This window comes from Sciurus vulgaris, assembly GCF_902686455.1.
Source record: "Sciurus vulgaris genome assembly, chromosome: 3".
NCBI lineage: Eukaryota > Metazoa > Chordata > Mammalia > Rodentia > Sciuridae > Sciurus > Sciurus vulgaris.
Genome location: NC_136463.1, coordinates 50204559 through 50222281, shown reverse-complemented (window position 1 = coordinate 50222281; position 17723 = coordinate 50204559). Strand labels below are relative to the sequence as shown.

The following is a 17723-nucleotide window of genomic DNA, read 5'->3' as shown; positions in this document are numbered from 1 at the left end:
GCCAAGGAGTGGGATAGCTGGGTCAAATGGTGGTTCCATTCCAAGCTTTCTGAGGAATCTCCACACTGCTTTCCAGAGTGGCTGCACTAATTTGCAACCCCACCAGCAATGTATGAGTGTACCTTTTTCCCCACATCCTCTCCAACACCTATTGTTGCTTGTGTTCTTGATAATCACCATTCTAATTGGGGTGAGTTGAAATCTTAGGGTAGTTTTGATTTGCATTTCTCTTATTACTAGAGATTTTTAACCTTTTTTCATATATCTGTTGATTGCTTGTACATCTTTTTCTGTGAAGTGTCTGTTCATTTCCTTAGCCCATTTGTTGATTGGATTGTTTGTATTCTTGGTGTAGAGTTTTTTGAGTTCTTTATAGATTCTGGAAATTAGCGCTCTATCTGAAGTATGAGTGGCAAAGATATTCTCCCACTCTGTAGGCTCTCTCTTCACATTACTGATAGTTTCCTTTGCTGAGAGAGAGCTTTTTAGTTTGAATCTATCCCAGTTGTTGATTCTTGCTTTTATTTCTTGTGCTATGGGAGTCCTGTTAAGGAAGTCTGATCCTAAACCAACAAGTTGAAGGTTTGGACCTACTTTTTCTTCTATAAGATGCAGGGTCTCTGGTCTGATTCCGAGGTCCTTGATCCATTTTGAGTTGAGTTTTGTGCAGGGTGAGAGATAGGGGTTTAATTTCATCCTGTTGCATATGGTTTTCCAGTTTTCCCAGCACCATTTGTTGAAGAGGCTATCTTTTCTCCATTGCATATTTTTGGCCCCTTTGTCTAGTATGACAAAATTGTATTTATTTGGGTTTGTGTCCGTGTCCACTATTCTGTACCATTGATCTACCTGTCTATTTTGGTACCAATACCATGCCGTTTTTGTTACTATTGCTTTGTAGTAGAGTTGAAGATCTGGTATTGCGATACCCCCTGCTTCGCTCTTTCTACTGAGGATTGCTTTAGCTATTCTGGGTTTTTTATTCTTCCAGATGAATTTCATAATTGCTTACTCTATTTCTGTGAGGTATATCATTGAGATTTTAATTGGAATTGCATTGAATCTGTATAGCACTTTTGGTAGTATGGCCATTTTGACAATATTAATTCTTCCTATCCAAGAACATGGGAGATCTTTCCATCTTCTAAGGTTTTCTTTAATTTCTTTCTTTAGTGTTCTGTAGTTCTCATTGTAAAGGTCTTTCACCTCTTTTGTGAGATTGATTCCCAAGTATTTTATTTTTTTCGATGCTATTGTGAATGGGGTAGTTTTCCTAATTATTCTTTCTGAAGATTCATCACTTATGTATAAAAATGCATTGGATTTATGAGCATTGATCTTGTAACCTGCTACTTTACTGAATTCACTTATGAGTTCTAAGAGTTTTCTGGTGGAATTTCCAGGTTCCTCTAAATATATAATCATGTCATCAGCGAACAGGGATAGTTTGAGTTCTTCTTTTCCAATTCGTATCCCTTTAATTTCTTTGGTTTGTCTAATTGCTCTGGCTAGAGTCTCAAGGACGATGTTGAATAGAAGTGCTGGCAATATTTGGGATTCTTGATGCAATAGCATTATGACCTTGTGGGTAGGGAGAGGAGAGACCACTCCTCCCAAAGCTAGCATGCTCTTCCAGATGGCATAGGGCTCACCTGAGGGCACACTTCTCCTGTGCAGTCTACACACCCACCCATGTCCTTTTTCTCACTCTCACACACCAAGCCAATATTCCTCATGCCCTAAGTTAGTCCTCAGTCAGGTACCAGACAAATAGGGACAGTCCAGATGCCCAAAGCTCACCAGAAATCATATTAACCAGTCCTAATCTATTTACTCTGCCCTGCCTTGGGTTCCCTGTGAAAATCTTGATAAAGACTCTGGCTTAGGATTTCCCTTTACTCCCTTTGCCTCCTGACCAAACCTAGTACTTCCCCACTTGGCCCTGCATGGTATGATGTGTCCCCTTCCCTCAGGAAATGTAAGCGATAAAAATCCTCTTTCAGTGGCATTAGCCTCCCCTTGTCCCCTTACCTCCATAAATGAAAATCTCACAGATACAAATGAGACACACTACTGCCCACCAAGACTCTATTTGTTCTCCCAAATTTTTCAAAAGCTTTGCTAAGATATAATTCATAAACCATATAATTCATGCATTTAAAGTATAAAATTCAGCCAGCAGTGGTGGTGCACTCTTGTAATCCCAACTACTCAGAAGGCTGAGGCAGGAGGATCACAAGTCTGAGGTCAGCCTGAGCAACACAGCGAGACCCCCATCACAAAAAAACAAAATGAAATAAAGTATACAATTTAAAATATTTTAATATATTCACAAAACTATGCAACATTCTAATTTTGGAAAAATGTTGTTTCCCCCAAAATAAATGCTATGTACATTGTCAATCACTCCCTTTTGAATCCCACCAACTCCCCATCCTCATCAACCATCAATTGACTTTCTGTGTCTAATATACTCCTATTCTGAACACTTCATATACATGGAATCACACAATAAGTGCTTCTCCTGTGACTGGCTTCTTTCATCTCCTGTAAGTTTTTCAAGATCCATCCATGTCATAGCATGTATCAGAACTTCCTTCTTATGGCTGAATAGTCTTCCATTATATAGCTATACTACATCTTATTTATGCATTCATCAGTTGATGGGCATTTGGGCTGTTTTTTTTTTTTTTTTTTTTTTCTTATTGTAAACAAATGAGATACATGTTCTTTCTCTGTTTGTACATGGCGTAAAGGCATACCATTTGTGTACTCATAAATTTACATAGAGCAATGTTGTTTGATTCATTCTGTTATTTTTTCCCTTCCCCCCACCCCTCCCACCCCTCTTTACCCTCTATACAGTAGTTCCTTCCTCCATACTTGCCCCCCTCCCTAACCCTAACTCTAACCCTTCCCTCCCCCCCATTATGTGTCATCCTCCACTTATTAGCGATATCATTCGTCCTTTGGCTTTTTGAGATTGGCTTATCTCACTTAGCATGATATTCTCCAATTTCATCCATTTGCCTGCAAATGTCATAATTTTATCATTCTTTATGGCTGAGTAATATTCCATAGTATATATATACCACAGTTTCTTTATCCACTCATCAATTGAAGGGCATCTAGGTTGGTTCCACAGTCTGGCTATTGTGAATTGAGCAGCTATGAACATTGATGTGGCTGTATTTCTGTAGTATGCAGATTTTAAGTCCTTTGGGTATAGGCCAAGGAGTGGGATAGCTGGGTCAAATGGTGGTTCCATTCCAAGTTTTCTAAGGAATCTCCACACTGCTTTCCATAGTGGCTGCACTAATTTGCAGCCCCACCAGCAGTGTATGAGTGTACCTTTCTCCCCACATCCTCGCCAACACCTGTTGTTGCTCGTATTCTTGATAATCGCCATTCTAATTGGGGTGAGATGGAATCTTAGGGTGGTTTTGATTTGCATTTCTCTTATTACTAGAGATGTTGAACATTTTTCCATATGTTTGTTGATTGCTTGTAGATCTTCTTCTGTGAAGTGTCTATTCATTTCCTTAGCCCATTTGTTGACTGGACTATTTGAATTCTTGGAGTAGAGTTTTTTGAGTTCTTTATAGATTCTGGAGATTAGTGCTCTATCTGAAGTATGATTGGCAAAGATATTCTCCCACTCTGTAGGCTCTTTCTTCGCATTGCTGATAGTTTCCTTTGCTGAGAGAAAGCTTTTTAGTTTGAATCTATCCCAGTGGTTGATTCTAGCTTTTATTTCTTGTGCTGTGGGAGTCCTGTTAAGGAAGTCTGGTCCTAGACCAACAAGGTGAAGATTTGGACCTACTTTTTCTTCTATAATCTGCAGGGTCTCTGGTCTGATTCTGAGGTCCTTAATCCATTTTGAGTTTAGTTTCGTGCATGGTGAGAGATATGGGTTTAGTTTCATTCTGTTGCATATGGATTTCCAATTCTCCCAGCACCATTTGTTGAAGAGGCTATCTTTTCTCCATTGCATATTTTTGGCCCCTTTGTCTAGTATGAGAAAATTGTATTTATTTGGGTTTGTGTCCGTGTCCTCTATTCTGTACCATTGATCTACCTTTCTATTTTGGTACCAATACCATGCCGTTTTTGTTACTATTGCTTTGTAGTAGAGTTGAAGATCTGGTATTGCAATACCCCCTGTTTCTCTCTTCCTGCTAAGGATTGCTTTAGCTATTCTGGGTTTCTTATTCTTCCAGATGAATTTCATAATTGCTTGCTCTATTTCTGTAAGGTACACAATTGGGATTTTAATTGGAATTGCATTGAATTTGTATAGCACTTTAGGTAGTATGGCCATTTTGACAATATTAATTCTTCCTATCCAAGAACATGGAAGATCTTTCCATCTTCTAAGGTGTTCTTTAATTTCTTTCTTTAGTGTTGTATAGTTCTCATTGTAGAGGTCTTTCACCTCTTTTGTGAGATTGATTCCCAAGTATTTTATTTTTTCGAGGCTATTGTGAATGGGGTAGTTTTCCTAATTTCTCTTTCTGAAGATTCATCACTTATGTATAAAAATGCGTTGGATTTATGGGCATTGATCTTGTAACCTGCTACTTTACTGAAATCACTTATGAGTTCTAAGAGTTTTCTGGTGGAATTTCCAGGTTCCTCTAAATATATAATCATGTCATCAGCGAACAGGGATAGTTTGAGTTCTTCTTTTCCAATTCGTATCCCTTTAATTTCTTTGGTTTGTCTAATTGCTCTGGCCAGAGTCTCAAGAACGATGTTGAATAGAAGTGGTGAAAGAGGGCATCCCTGCCTTGTTCCAGTTTTTAGGGGGAATGCTTTCAGTTTTTCACCATTTAGAATGATATTAGCCATGGGCTTAGCATAAATGGCCTTTACAATGTTAAGGAATGTTCCCACTATCCCTATTTTTTCTAGTGTTTTGAGCATGAAGGGGTGCTGTATTTTATCAAATGCTTTTTCTGCATCTATTGAAATAATCATGTGATTCTTGACTTTAAGTCTATTAATATGGTGAATTACATTTATTGATTTCCTGATGTTGAACCAACCTTGCATCCCAGGGATGAAACCCACTTGATCATGGTGCACTATCTTTTTAATATGTTTTTGTATGCGATTTGCTAAAATTTTGTTGAGAATTTTTGCGTCGATGTTCATTAAGGATATTGGTCTGAAATTTTCTTTCCTTGATGAGTCTCTGTCTGGTTTAGGTATCAGTGTGATATTGGCTTCATAGAATGAGTTTGGGAGGGTTCCCTCCTCTTCTATTTTATGGAATACTTTGAGAAGTATTGGAATGAGCTCTTCTTTAAAGGTTTTGTAGAACTCAGCTGAGAACCCATCTGGTCCCGGACTTTTCTTTGTTGGTAGGCTTTTGATGACTTCTTCTATTTCAGTACTTGAAATTGGTCTATTTAAATTGTTTATGTCCTCCTCATTCAGTTTAGGCAATTCATATGTCTCTAGAAACCTGTTGATGTCTTCAAAATTTTCTATTTTGTTGGAGTATAGATTTTCAAAATAGCTTCTAATTATGTTTTGTATTTCCATCCTGTCTGTTGTGATATTTCCTTGTTCATTCCGAATTTTAGTGATTTGGGTTTTCTCTCGTCTTCTCTTTGTTAGTGTGGCTAAAGGTTTATCAATTTTGTTTATTTTTTCGAAGAACCAACTATTTATTTTGTCAATTTTTTGTATTGTTTCTTTTGTTTCAATTTCATTGATTTCAGCTCTGAGTTTAACTATTTCCTGTCTTCTACAACTTTTGGTGCTGTTCTGTTCTTCTTTTCTAAGGCTTTGAGCTGTAGTGTTAGGTTGTTTATTTGTTGAGTTTTACTTCTTTTATTAAATGCGCTCCATGAAATAAATTTCCCTCTAAGTACTGCTTTCATAGTGTCCCAGAGATTTTGATATGATGTTTCTTTGTTCTCATTTACCTCTAAGAATTTTTTAATTTCCTTCCTAATATCTTCTGTTATCCATTCATCATATAATAGCATATTGTTTAATCTCCAGATGTTGGAATAGTTTCTGTGTTTTACTCTTTCATTTATTTCTAACTTCAATCCATTATGATCTGATAGAATACATGCTAGTGTCTCTATCTTCTTGTATTTGCTAACATTAGCTTTGTGGCATAATATATGGTCTATTTTAGAGAAGGATCCATGTGCTGCTGAGAAGAAAGTGTATTCACTCTTGGTTGGATGGAATATTCTATAAATGTCCGTTAAGTCTAAATTATTGATTGTGTTGTTGAGATCTATGGTTTCTTTGTTCAATTTTTGTCTGGAAGATCTGTCCAGTGGTGAGAGAGGCGTGTTAAAATCACCTAGTATTATTGTGTTGTGGTCTATTTGGTTTCTGAAATTGAGAAGGATTTGTTTGACATACATAGATGAGCCACTGTTTGGGGCATAGATGTTTATGATTGTTATATCTTGCTGATTTATGCTTCCCTTAAGCAGTATGAAATGACCTTCTTTATCCCTTCTGACTAACTTTGGCTTGAAGTCCACATTATCGGAAATGAGGATGGATACTCCAGCTTTTTTGCTGAGTCCATGTGCATGGTATGTTTTTCTCCATCCTTTCACCTTTAATCTATGGGTATCTTTTTCTATGAGGTGAGTCTCTTGCAGGCAACATATTGTTGGATCTTTCTTTTTAATCCAGTCTGCCAGTCTATGTCTTTTGATTGATGAATTCAGGCCATTAACATTCAGGGTTATTATAGAGAAATGATTTAGTTTCCCGGTCATTTGGTTCATTTTTAAAATTTTGTTTATTTATTTGTTTGACACAACTTGTTTCCTCCTTTATTTGACAATTCCTTTAGGATAATTCCTCCCTTTGCTGATTTGCTTCTTTGTTTTTCATCTCTTCCTCATGGAATATTTTGTTGAGAATGTTCTGTAATGCTGGCTTTCTTTTTGTAAATTCCTTTAGCTTTTGTTTATCATGGAAGGATTTTATTTCATCGTCAAATTTAAAGGTAAGTTTTGCTGGGTATAAGATTCTTGGTTGGCATCCATTTTCTTTCAGGGCTTGAAAAATGTTGTTCCAGGACCTTCTAGCTTTTAGGGTCTGGATTGAAAAATCTGCTGATATGCGTATTGGTTTCCCCCTGAATGTAATTTGGTTCTTTTCTCTCACAGCCTTTAAAATTCTGTCTTTATTTTGTATGTTAGGTATTTTCATTATAATGTGCCTTGGTGTGGGTCTGTTGTAATTTTGTGTATTTGGAGTCCTGTAAGCCTCTTGAACTTGATTTTCCATTTCATTCTTCAGATTTGGGAAATTTTCTGATATTATTTCATTGAATAGGTTGTTCATTCCTTTGGCTTGTTTCTCTAGGCCTTCCTCAATCCCAATAATTCTTAAATTTGGCCTTTTCATGATATCCCATAGTTCTTGTAGATTCTGTTCATGATTTCTTACCATCTTCTCTGTTTGTTCAACTTTGTTTTCAAGGTTAAACATTTTGTCTTCAATGTCTGAGGTTCTGTCTTCCAGGTGTTCTATCCTATTGGATATGCTTTCTATGGAGTTCTTAATTTGGTTTATTGTTTCCTTCATGTCAAGGATTTCTGTTTGTTTTTTTTTCAATATCTCTAACTCTTTATTGAAATGATCTTTTGCTTCCTGTATTTGCTCTTTTAACTGTCGATTGGTGCGATCAATCAATGCTTGCATTTGCTCTTTCATCTCATCATTCAGTGCGTGCATTTGCTCTTTCATCTCATCGTTTGCTTCTCTGATCATTTTAATTATGTACATTCTGAACTCCTTTTCTGTCATTTCTTCTGCCTTGCTGTCAGTGGGTTTTATTGATGTAACATCTAGATTTGTTTGCAGCATTTTCTTTCCTTGTTTTCTCATATTGTTCAGGTATCAGAGGACCGCTGAGATATTGCAGATTTCCTCTATTGACTTACAATGTCCCTGAAGATTTCTATATATATCCCCCCTTAGCCTTCAGTAGGCTGAAGTCTTGGAGGAAGTTGATAATGCAGTGCTCCACAAGGAAGCTGCCTCTCTAGGAGTGGTGGCCTTCAGGTGGGGTATAATCCCTGCTAGTGGGCAGAGGTGCCTCCACTTGTTGACCAATGGTCATCCAAAGGGGACCTAGGCTGTGGGCTGAGGCAAGGCCTGTTTGGGCCTGTGTCTCTGGTTTTACCATCCTTGTGGGGAAACCTCACCAGGCAGGGAAGACTCACCCAGTGGGGAGGTCTCGCTGGTCAGTTTCCTCCTAGAGGTTCCCCTCAATTTACAGCTACCGCCTGGGCTGGGCTGCCTTCCTCTGCAAAGTTCTCAGGGGCCCGGCCCTACCTCCTGGGCCTGGGAGCCTCACCCTTCGCAGATGAATCTCCTTAGGCTGCCCCTCCTCAGAGAATTTGCCCATAGGCCTGGAACCTTCGCTCCGCCCTAAGCCTGTCTCTGTGCGGCTCTTCCACCCAGAAGCCTCCTAGATCCTGGGACCCTGTTCTGCACCTAATCGCCTGGCTGCGTGGCCCCTCCTCTGAGCAGCCACCTGTGGCCCCGAACAATCGCTCTGAGTCCCAGAGACCCGCCACAGGCCTCTTCCTCCAGACAGCCGCCCAGTATGCCGGTGCGGTCACTAGGAGTCCAAGAAACTCACTTCGTGCCTCCTCCTCCCACCAACCACCCGTAGCCCGGGGCAATCAATCACTCCGAGTCGAAGTGACCCTCCCCGTTCCTCCTCCTTCTCCAGATAACCCCCCGGGTGTTCAGGAGCAGTCCCTCTGAGTGGCTCTGAATCCACGTGACCCGCTGCACGGGTCCTCTGGGCACCACCCGGAGCTCTGGTGCGGCCACTCGAGACCAAGCGTCCCACCACGCTTCTCCTCCAGGCAGCCCCCCTGTGTTCAGGAGCTGTCACTTTAAGACCAAACAACTCACCACTCGCCTTCTCCTCTGAGCCGCCGCCTGGAGCGCTAATGCAGTCACTGCGAGTCCAAAGGACCCGCCGCGCTCCTTCTCCTCCTTCTCCTACTCCTCCGGGCAGGCCCCGGGGTTCAGAAGTGGTCAGAGTCCAAACAGCTCGCCACGCAGCCCCTTCTCTGGCAACCGCCTGTAGCTCCCGTGTAGTCACCCGAATCCAAGCGGCGCTCCTCTTCCTCCTCGTCCTCAGGGCAGGCCCCGGGGTTCAGAAGCGTCGTTCTGATTCCAAACAGCTCGCCGCGCAGCTTCTCCTCTGGCAACCGCCTGCAGCTCTGGTGCAGTCTCTCCGAATCCAAGTGGCCACGCTCCTCTCCTCCTCCTCAGGGCAGGCCCCGGTGTCCTGAGTCCACACAGTTCTCCCCGCCACTCCTCCCCCGGGCATCCGCCGGAGCCCCAGTGGCTGCTCCGAGTCCCAGCGCTGTGCCGAGCGGCCTCCTCCACGGCGCTCCCAGCTATCCGAGTTCACTGCTCCAGCGGGGGGAGGGGCGTCTCGCCGGCAGTTCTACTTCACAAAGTTTCCTGCGTTCCGGGACCTCCGTCCCATCCGGGATGCCCCCCCAGGGGGTGAGAGTCACCCGGCTACTTTGAGTTGGTCCCAAGCGTCCCAATATCTCCTCTCTTGAATCCTGAGTCCTGGAGCAACACGAAATGCAGCCACCCTCTAGGCCGCCATCTTGAAAACCTGGGCTGTTTTATCTTCATTATCATGAATGATGTTGCTGTGACCATCCACATATAACTTTGTGTGTGCACAGTGTTTTCAATTATAATATTCCTGCACTAATAAAAGCATTAAAAACATTTTCAATTCTCCTGGGTATATATACCTAGGAGCAGAACTCCTGCATCATGTGGTAACTTTGTTTAACTTTTTGAGCAACTTCAAACTGTTTTCCAAACCAACTGCACAGGTGCTGGGGCTGTAGCTCTGTGGCAGAGCACTTGCCTAACATGTGTGAGGCTCTGGGTTTAATCCTTAGCACTGCATAAAAATAAGCATAAAATAAAGGCATGCTGTCCAACTACAAATTTTTTTAAAACAGCTGTACAATTTTATTTGTCCACCAGTAATGTGTGAATTCAGTTTCTCCATAGCTTCAACATTTGTTATTGTTCATCTTTTAATTATAACTACCATAGTGGTTATGAAGTGTGTAGTTTTATATATGCATTCCCCAAATGATGTTGAGCATCTTTTCATGTGCTTATTGGACATTTATATATCTTCTTTGGAGAAATATCTATCCAAATCCTTTGTCCATTTTTTAAATTGGGTTATTTATCTTTTTATTGTTGAGTGGTAAGAGTTCTTTACATATTCTGAATACAAGTTTTTTGTCATACATATGATTTGCAAATATTTTCTCCCATTCCATGGGGTTTCATTTCACTTTTCTAAGCACACGAGTTTTAATTTTGTTGAAATCCAGTTAATTTTTTCTTTAGACAATTGTGCTTTGGCTTTGCATTTTAAAAACTTTCGCCTAACAGAAAGTCACAAAGACTTGCTCTTCTATGTTTTCTTCTAAGAGGTTTATATTTAGCTGTTACATTTAGGTTTATCAATCATTTCAAATCAATGTTTGCATATGGTGTAAGGAAGAGACCCATTTTGTCCTTTGGCATGTGTATGTCCAATTGTCCCTGTACCATTTACTGAAAAGACTATTTATTCCTGATTAAATTGTCTAGAACTCTTACAAAATTAAATTGACCATAAATATAAAAGCTTATTTCTGTAATGTTATTTCTATTCTCATGATCTATGTGTATATATGTATGCCAACACTGTAGCTTTGTAGTTAGTTTTGAAATCAAGAAATGAGTCCTCCAGCTTGCTTCTTTATTTCAAGATTATTTGGGCTACTTGAGGTCTCCCAGATTTCCATATAAATTGTAGGACTAGCTTGTCAGTTTCAGCATAAAGTAAATAAAGAGCTCAGATTTTAATAGAGATTGTACTAAGTATATAGGTCAATTTCGGGAAAATTGTCACCTTAACAGCACTGAGGGTTCTGATCCATGAACACAGAATGTATTTCCACTTTCTAATTTAGTTTTTATAACAATATTGTGTAATCTTAAGTGAACAAGTCTTGCACTTCTTTTGTTAAATTTCTAAGTTTCTACTTTTTAATCCATTGTAAATGAAATGGTTCCCTCAATTTCAGTTTCACTGCTAGTGAAGTTTTATATATTCACTTTTATCCTGAAAAATTACCAAACTTGTTTATTGGCTCTAATATTCTTATTAGTGAATTCCCTAGGATTTTCATGTCATCTACAAGTACAGAGAGTTCTGCTTCTTCTTTTCCAGTCTAGATGACTTTTTTTTATTGGTTGTGTTTTGTTTTGTTTTCCTGATTGCCCTAGATAGAATGTCCTATACAATGTTAAATAGAGATGGCAAATTTGGATATTCTCGCCCCTGATCTTAGAGGGGAAAAATGTAGCCTTCACCATTAAGTCTGATGCTGGTTGTTTGTTCTTGGTAGACGTCCTCCACCGGATTGAGGAAGTTGCCTTCTAGCTCCAGTCTGTTGAGTCTATTTCCTCATATTGTGAAAAGGGGTTCAATTTCGTCAAATGCTTCTCCTGCAAGTATTTGATTATTTGATTACTGTACAGTGATAATATAACTTTTATTTATTCTATTAATTGGACTGTTATAGTTTTGATCTGGAATATTTCCCAAAGGCTTGTATGTTGAAGGCTTGGCCCCCAACTGGTGACACTACTGGGAAGTGATGAAAACTTTAGGAGGTGGGTCCTAGTTTAAAAAGGTGAATCACTGGGTACCTGCCTTCAAAGGGATATTTGTCCCTTGCCCCTCTCTTGTCTCTCTGCTTTCTGATTGCCATTAGTTGAACACCTCTGCTCCACCAAATGATTCCTTATCATGAAGTTCTGCCCCACCAGTCAAAATGCTGTGGACAAGTGACTACGAATTGAAACCATGGTCAAAATAAATCTTTCTTCCTCTAGATGATTTTCTCAGGTATTTTGTCACAGTGATGAAAAGCTAGCACAATAATGTATTATGTTCATTACTTTTTGAAATTAAACCAACCTTGAATTCCTGGGATTCCAACTGGTCCTAGTACATAATTTTTTCTTAAATATTTCTGGACTCAATTTGCTAATATTCTGTTAAGGATATATTTGGGGGTGGTGGAATTAGGACTGAACCCAGGGATACTTTGACTAAACTACATCCCCAGCCCTTTTTAATTTTGATTTTGAGCTAAGGTATCACTAAGTTGCTGAGGCTGGCCTCAAACTTGGTGATCCTCCTGCCTTGGCTTCCTGAGCTGCTGGAATTATAGATGTGTGTCAACATGCCCAGCAAGGATATTTGCATAGAGATTCATAAGGGATATTGACCTACATTTTCCTTTCCATGTGATGTCTTTGTCTGACTTTAGTACCAAATAATCCTAGGACTCTGTATATTGAATGAGTTTGAAAGTGTTCCCTTCCTTTTTTTTTTTTTTTCCCTTAGAAGATTTTGTGAAAGTGGCATCAGCTTTTTGTCACTACAGCAAAATACTTGAGGCAGTTAGCTTCATTAAAAAAAAAAAAAAAAAGATGTTAATTTATCTCACAGTTTGGGAGGTTGAAAATCCAAATAACACAGTGCAGGTCCTGACAAAGACCTGATGGTGGATGGCAGGGCCACGTACAGAGAGAATCACATAGCAAGTCAGGAAACAGAGAGAGAGAGGTAGGGCTAAACTTATTCCTTATGTAACAGTTCTCTCAGAACTCAAGAAAAATACAAGATAATCCCTTTCTAAGGCAGAGCCCCTACTGACACAAGGATCCCCCCCCTAGGCCACACCTCTTAAATGTTCCACTGCATCTCCTAATACCACCACTCTGGGGACTAAGCCTCCAATCACAGGAACCCTGGGAAGATACCCAAATTATATCAAAATCATAGCAATTGGTACTAATTTTCATGAATTCAATGGTGAAGCCATCTGGGCCTGACTTTTTCTAATTAGGAAGTTTTAAAATTACTAGTTCAATCCCTTTACCAGTTATATGTCTGTTCAGATTTCCTATTTCACTTTGAGTAAGCTTCAGTAATTTTCTCCTTTCCAGAACTTTGTTCATTTCGTCTAAGTTATATAATTTGTTGGTAAACACTTCCCAAATTTAGTTATCTATATTAAAATGTTTAATTCCTCTATTGAATATATTGTAAATTAAGTACTGTTAGTTAAAATTTTGATTTCTTATGCCATGAATTATAGGTAATTTCTCTTGACTTCCCTGTGTATGAGCTAAAGTTTCCATTTTCTAACTTGTGTTAGCTATGCCTTTATTTTTACACAATCAAAAACAAATTCATATTCATTCTCCTGTTACCATGAATAATTTCATACGTACCTAGTCTAAGAGTTAAATTTTAAGTTTTAAAACCAATAAATAGTACATATATCCTAATGAATACAAATATATTACCTGCTGCAGAGGCAAGGAATGCCTAGGATTACGTTTCCTTCTTTTTCATTCAATGTCATAATCTCTAGGTGTCTTCAAAGAAGAATGTTCCTAGTGTAGAGGTTTAAAATCATGTGAAATTTCAGTTTGCTTCATATGTAAATGATGATTTTCTTTGATAGCTTTTAGTCTTTTCTGGAATTGCAAATTGCCTTTTATTTTCTTGGGAAAAGAAATGTTTCATTTACCATTATCGCTGACTTCTTATTCATTCTATACATTGAAAGGAAATCATTTTATTCTTTGAGATACTCTTCCTAGAGCCCATTGAAAGCCTTTTCTAATATAGATAAGTCATATTTCAGTCTTCCAAAAGTTGACATCCTGGGACTTATTTTCTTTTATATTAGTTTTACAGTCTTTATATCTCATGTATTTATTTCCTATTTTTCCTCTCTATTTTTCTGGCACAAATCATCAGACGAAAATCATAGGAGAAAAATTTCCAAATTCTTTGTGTGTCTAAAAGTGTTTCAATTTTGCCCAAATAATTGTTTGGTAGTTTATTAGATTTCCAAATGATTTCTACTCAGAACTTTGGATATGTGACTCTTGTCTTCTAAAAGCCAATTTGTTCATGAGTGGTCATTTACCAGTAGGATGATACTCTCTTATTTTTTGGCTAGTGACCCATTTTCATTCCCTGGAAATTTCAGGATCATCTCTCTACCTTGTGTTCTGAAATTTTATGAGCATCTGGGTGAGGGTTCTTTCCATTCATCCACTCAGCTCTCAGCATTTCATCTTAGCTCCAGAAATTTTACTCTATTATTTTTGGCAAATACCACCATTATTCACCAAGTTGCCAATCAATCCTCTTAAACAAACTTCCTCTACTCTCACCACCTTTAGCCCTGTTGATTTTACCTACTAAATGTGTTTCAAATCCATCAAATTGTTTATATTTTCATTTAGATTCTAGTCTCAATCACCATAATCTCTCACCTGGATTATCAAAATAGCCTCCTAACTCATCTCTGTTCTCCTGTAATCCTTTGCCACCCTGCAAACAGAAGCATCTTGCTAAATCTCAAACCTGGTCATAACACTCTTTACTTAGAACTTCCTGTTGTAGTCCCATTATTCTAAAGGTTAAGTCCAGGATCATTAACATGATCTATGTGGCATTTATGGCCTGTCCTTTCTGTCCAGCCTTAGGTCTTACCTTCCCCCATGCTCATTCTACTCCAACTACATGACTGTTTTAGATCCTCAGTCATACCCTGAGCCTTCCTGAACTAGGACATTTTCACAAATGGATCCTTTTATCTGAAATATTCTTGACAGTCCAATGCCTATTCATCTTGTAAAGATCAGCCTCTCCTGACCTCCTCCCTGCAAGATGATTTGCTTCCCCATTATACGTTCTTATAGCACTCTATATATTGCACCGAAGCATTTAATACAATTCTAATTTAATCATTCTTTGATAATTTTAGTTTATGCTTGCCTGCCTGCTCGTTGCTCGCTAACATCTTTGAGGTCAGGGACCTTGACATCTTGCTCACCATCTTTTTACCAGAGCCTAATAGTGACACTAACTCAGATGTGCTCAGTAAGTATTTGTGGAATGAATTAACAAACAAATGACTATCATAAGGACTGTTGTCATAGCTGTTATTCCTGACTCTCACTCTTGTATAGTGTTCTGCATTCCTTCTGTCCACTGGAAGCTTTGCTCCTTTTATATAGATAAACCTAGTTTCCTCATTTTTATTCAGTGTTTTCCCTCCTGGAGGCTTTTATATACTCTGTTTATGAGCAATTTCCTACTGTTCTTAGCCAGTTGACCTCTAACTATTCCATCATGTTGTTTGAAGCTTTCTGTCAGTCAGGCAAACTGACCCCTCCCTGATCCATATTGCTTATTTGTCTTTGAATACATTATCTCAGGCTTGCCCTTGGCATAATCTCAATGCATACTTCCAGAAGCAATATTGCTGTTCATCAGTTAGAGATTACTTAGACACCTGTGCCCCTCTCTCTCTCCCTCCCTGCCCGCTTCATGGTATGATTTATTTTCTAATTCATCCATTTAGAACATATATTCTGGGAACACACATTTCCCACATCCTGAATCTAATCAGCTTGCTGGAGAGCCCCTGTTCTCAAGTTTGGAATCCTCATGGTTGACACAAATGCTTTCCCCAATCTCCCCTAGCCCCGGTGTATTATGTAAACTTACTGTCTCTTTGCTTTGTTTGTGCAGAGGTGCAGAATCTGTGTATCAGACAGTCCATTGTATTCTTCCAGTTTATACTCTTAAAATGCTTGGTAACCTTTCCCATCTTTGAGCATGTAATGTATGTTCTTACCTCTTTCATTTCTCTAGTCCTTTGTTTTACTGAAGCAGTCTTTAATGTTGAATAGAGGTCAAAAATCCCAAGTCAGATTAAAGATTTGTTCCCTTGTTTTCGTTCCACTCCCCACCCCAGATCTGCATGTTCCCACAAACATACAAAGCTAGGAGTCCCCCCAAGTTCCTGAAGTTCATCTACTGATCCTGGGTAAGTAAATTATAATTTTCTGGAACTTTTGTGCAACTTAATCTTCCCTGGGATTTTCTTTCCTGAACAATGGGGATGGAGGCAGAGAGGAAAGGAGAAGGAGGAGGAGAAGGGGAAATGCCATCCACTTTTCTTGGTCTTTGTTGTAACATGAAATCTACCCTCATCCACCCTCTCTGCTTTCTCCTTGAATTCTCCAATTAATCCTTTAACCGTGCTTTGATTTTACCTTTCTTCTCTCTCTTTCCTCATCACCTCCTTTCCAAATGAACCACCCATTTGTTTTCACTTTTGCTTCATGCTTTTTCCTTGTTTTCTATCACCCGAGATGCCTTCCTACCCCCTCAGGTTACTGTGGGGATAAAAATGAAATCTCAGATGTGAAAAGACTTTGAAAAGTTAAAAGTACGGCAGCATTGTACAGCATTGTAATGACGATGATGCTTCATCTGTTCTTTGAGGCAGCTCAGAGTGCTCCTTCCCTTACATCTTCCTGTCACATCCTTTCAAAGCGGAGCTCCGTCTTTGGCCCTCCCCTTCCTGCCCTTACATAGGCATCTTCTCTGGTTTTTCTTTCACTCATCTGTAACATGGTTTTGCTTGGTCTCCTTCCTCCTTTGTCCAAGTACCTGGTTTTGACAAAGTGAATTCTATCATGTCTATTTTGTGATCAGAAAGAAGCTGTATATCCCACCTTTGGTTCTTAGTGCCTCCTTTTTCTTTTTCCGGTGTTCTGGTCAGAATGACGAACTCGTTTAGATTTGCGTAGGCCTGCTACCAAATGTGTTCAGAAAAGCAGATTGCATTTAGTGTTTTGGCAGTTGAATTATCAGCGCTTTGCTTCAAGTCTCTTTTTCATTGTGCTTATCCCTGTTCTCTTTTCTTAAAGAAGCAATTAAAAGTAGATTGGGCTGGGGCAGTACATTCCTTAGAGAGTGGCTTCAGGATTGAGGGAGTATTGGTTTTGTGTTGACAAACTCACTTGTTCTCACACCAGTGGATGAATGAGAAGATTTGAAAGGAGATGGGATTTGGATGGTGGGGTTTGAGAACAGACAGGAGGAGGACAACTGTTGTGGTTTACATATGAGGTGTCTCCCAAAAGCACATATGTGAGACAATGCAATAAAGTTAAGAGGTGAAATGATTGATAAGTTTTAAGAGCCTTAACCTAAACAGCGCATTTATCCACTGATGGGAATTAACTGGGTGATAACTGGAGGCAGGTAGGTTGTGGCTGGAGGAGATGAGTCACTGGGGCGTGCCTTTGTGATATATATTTTGCCCCTGGTGAGCGCTCTCTCTCTCTCTCTCCTTCCTGATTGTCATGTCCTGAACATGTCCTGAACTTCTATCCTCTGTCACATTCTTCTGCCATGATGTTCTGCCTTACCTTGGGCAAGAGCAGTGGAGTTGGCCATCTCTAAAACCGTGAAACCAAATAAACTTTTCCTCCTCTACAAAATTGTTCTTATCCATGAATAAGCTAAAACAACACGATGCAGATCAAGTGGCAGAAATTAAAGCAGCTTCTACCAAATGGCATGAGTTGGGAAGTAAAGACTGAAACAAATTGCTGAGAATGAGAAGGATGGGGTCCATTAGGAGGCTTAAAATCAGATGGACATGGTGGCATAGTTGACTTCTAGACACATGGAAAAAAGTACCCAGTAGGTCAGAGATTAAGAATCATGAGTTTGTTGTGGCACCAATTTGCCAACTATATTAATCTTCTCTTTTATT

The 17723-nt window shown here is 39.4% G+C and overlaps 1 protein-coding gene across 5 annotated transcripts in view; it reads left to right on the top strand.

The window, feature by feature from the left end:
• The window catches only part of DNAH9 (dynein axonemal heavy chain 9), a 352397-nt gene that overhangs the window by 290396 nt on the left and 44278 nt on the right, over window positions 1–17723 (top strand). The window contains exon 62 of one of the 5 annotated variants that reach the window (XM_079135286.1): window positions 15909–15980. The exons of the other annotated variants lie outside the window; for them this stretch is intronic. Coding sequence (XP_078991412.1) covers window positions 15909–15940 — 32 coding nt within the window. The 3' untranslated portion in view covers window positions 15941–15980. The remainder of the gene's footprint in view (window positions 1–15908; window positions 15981–17723) is intronic. 5 annotated transcript variants of the gene reach the window in all.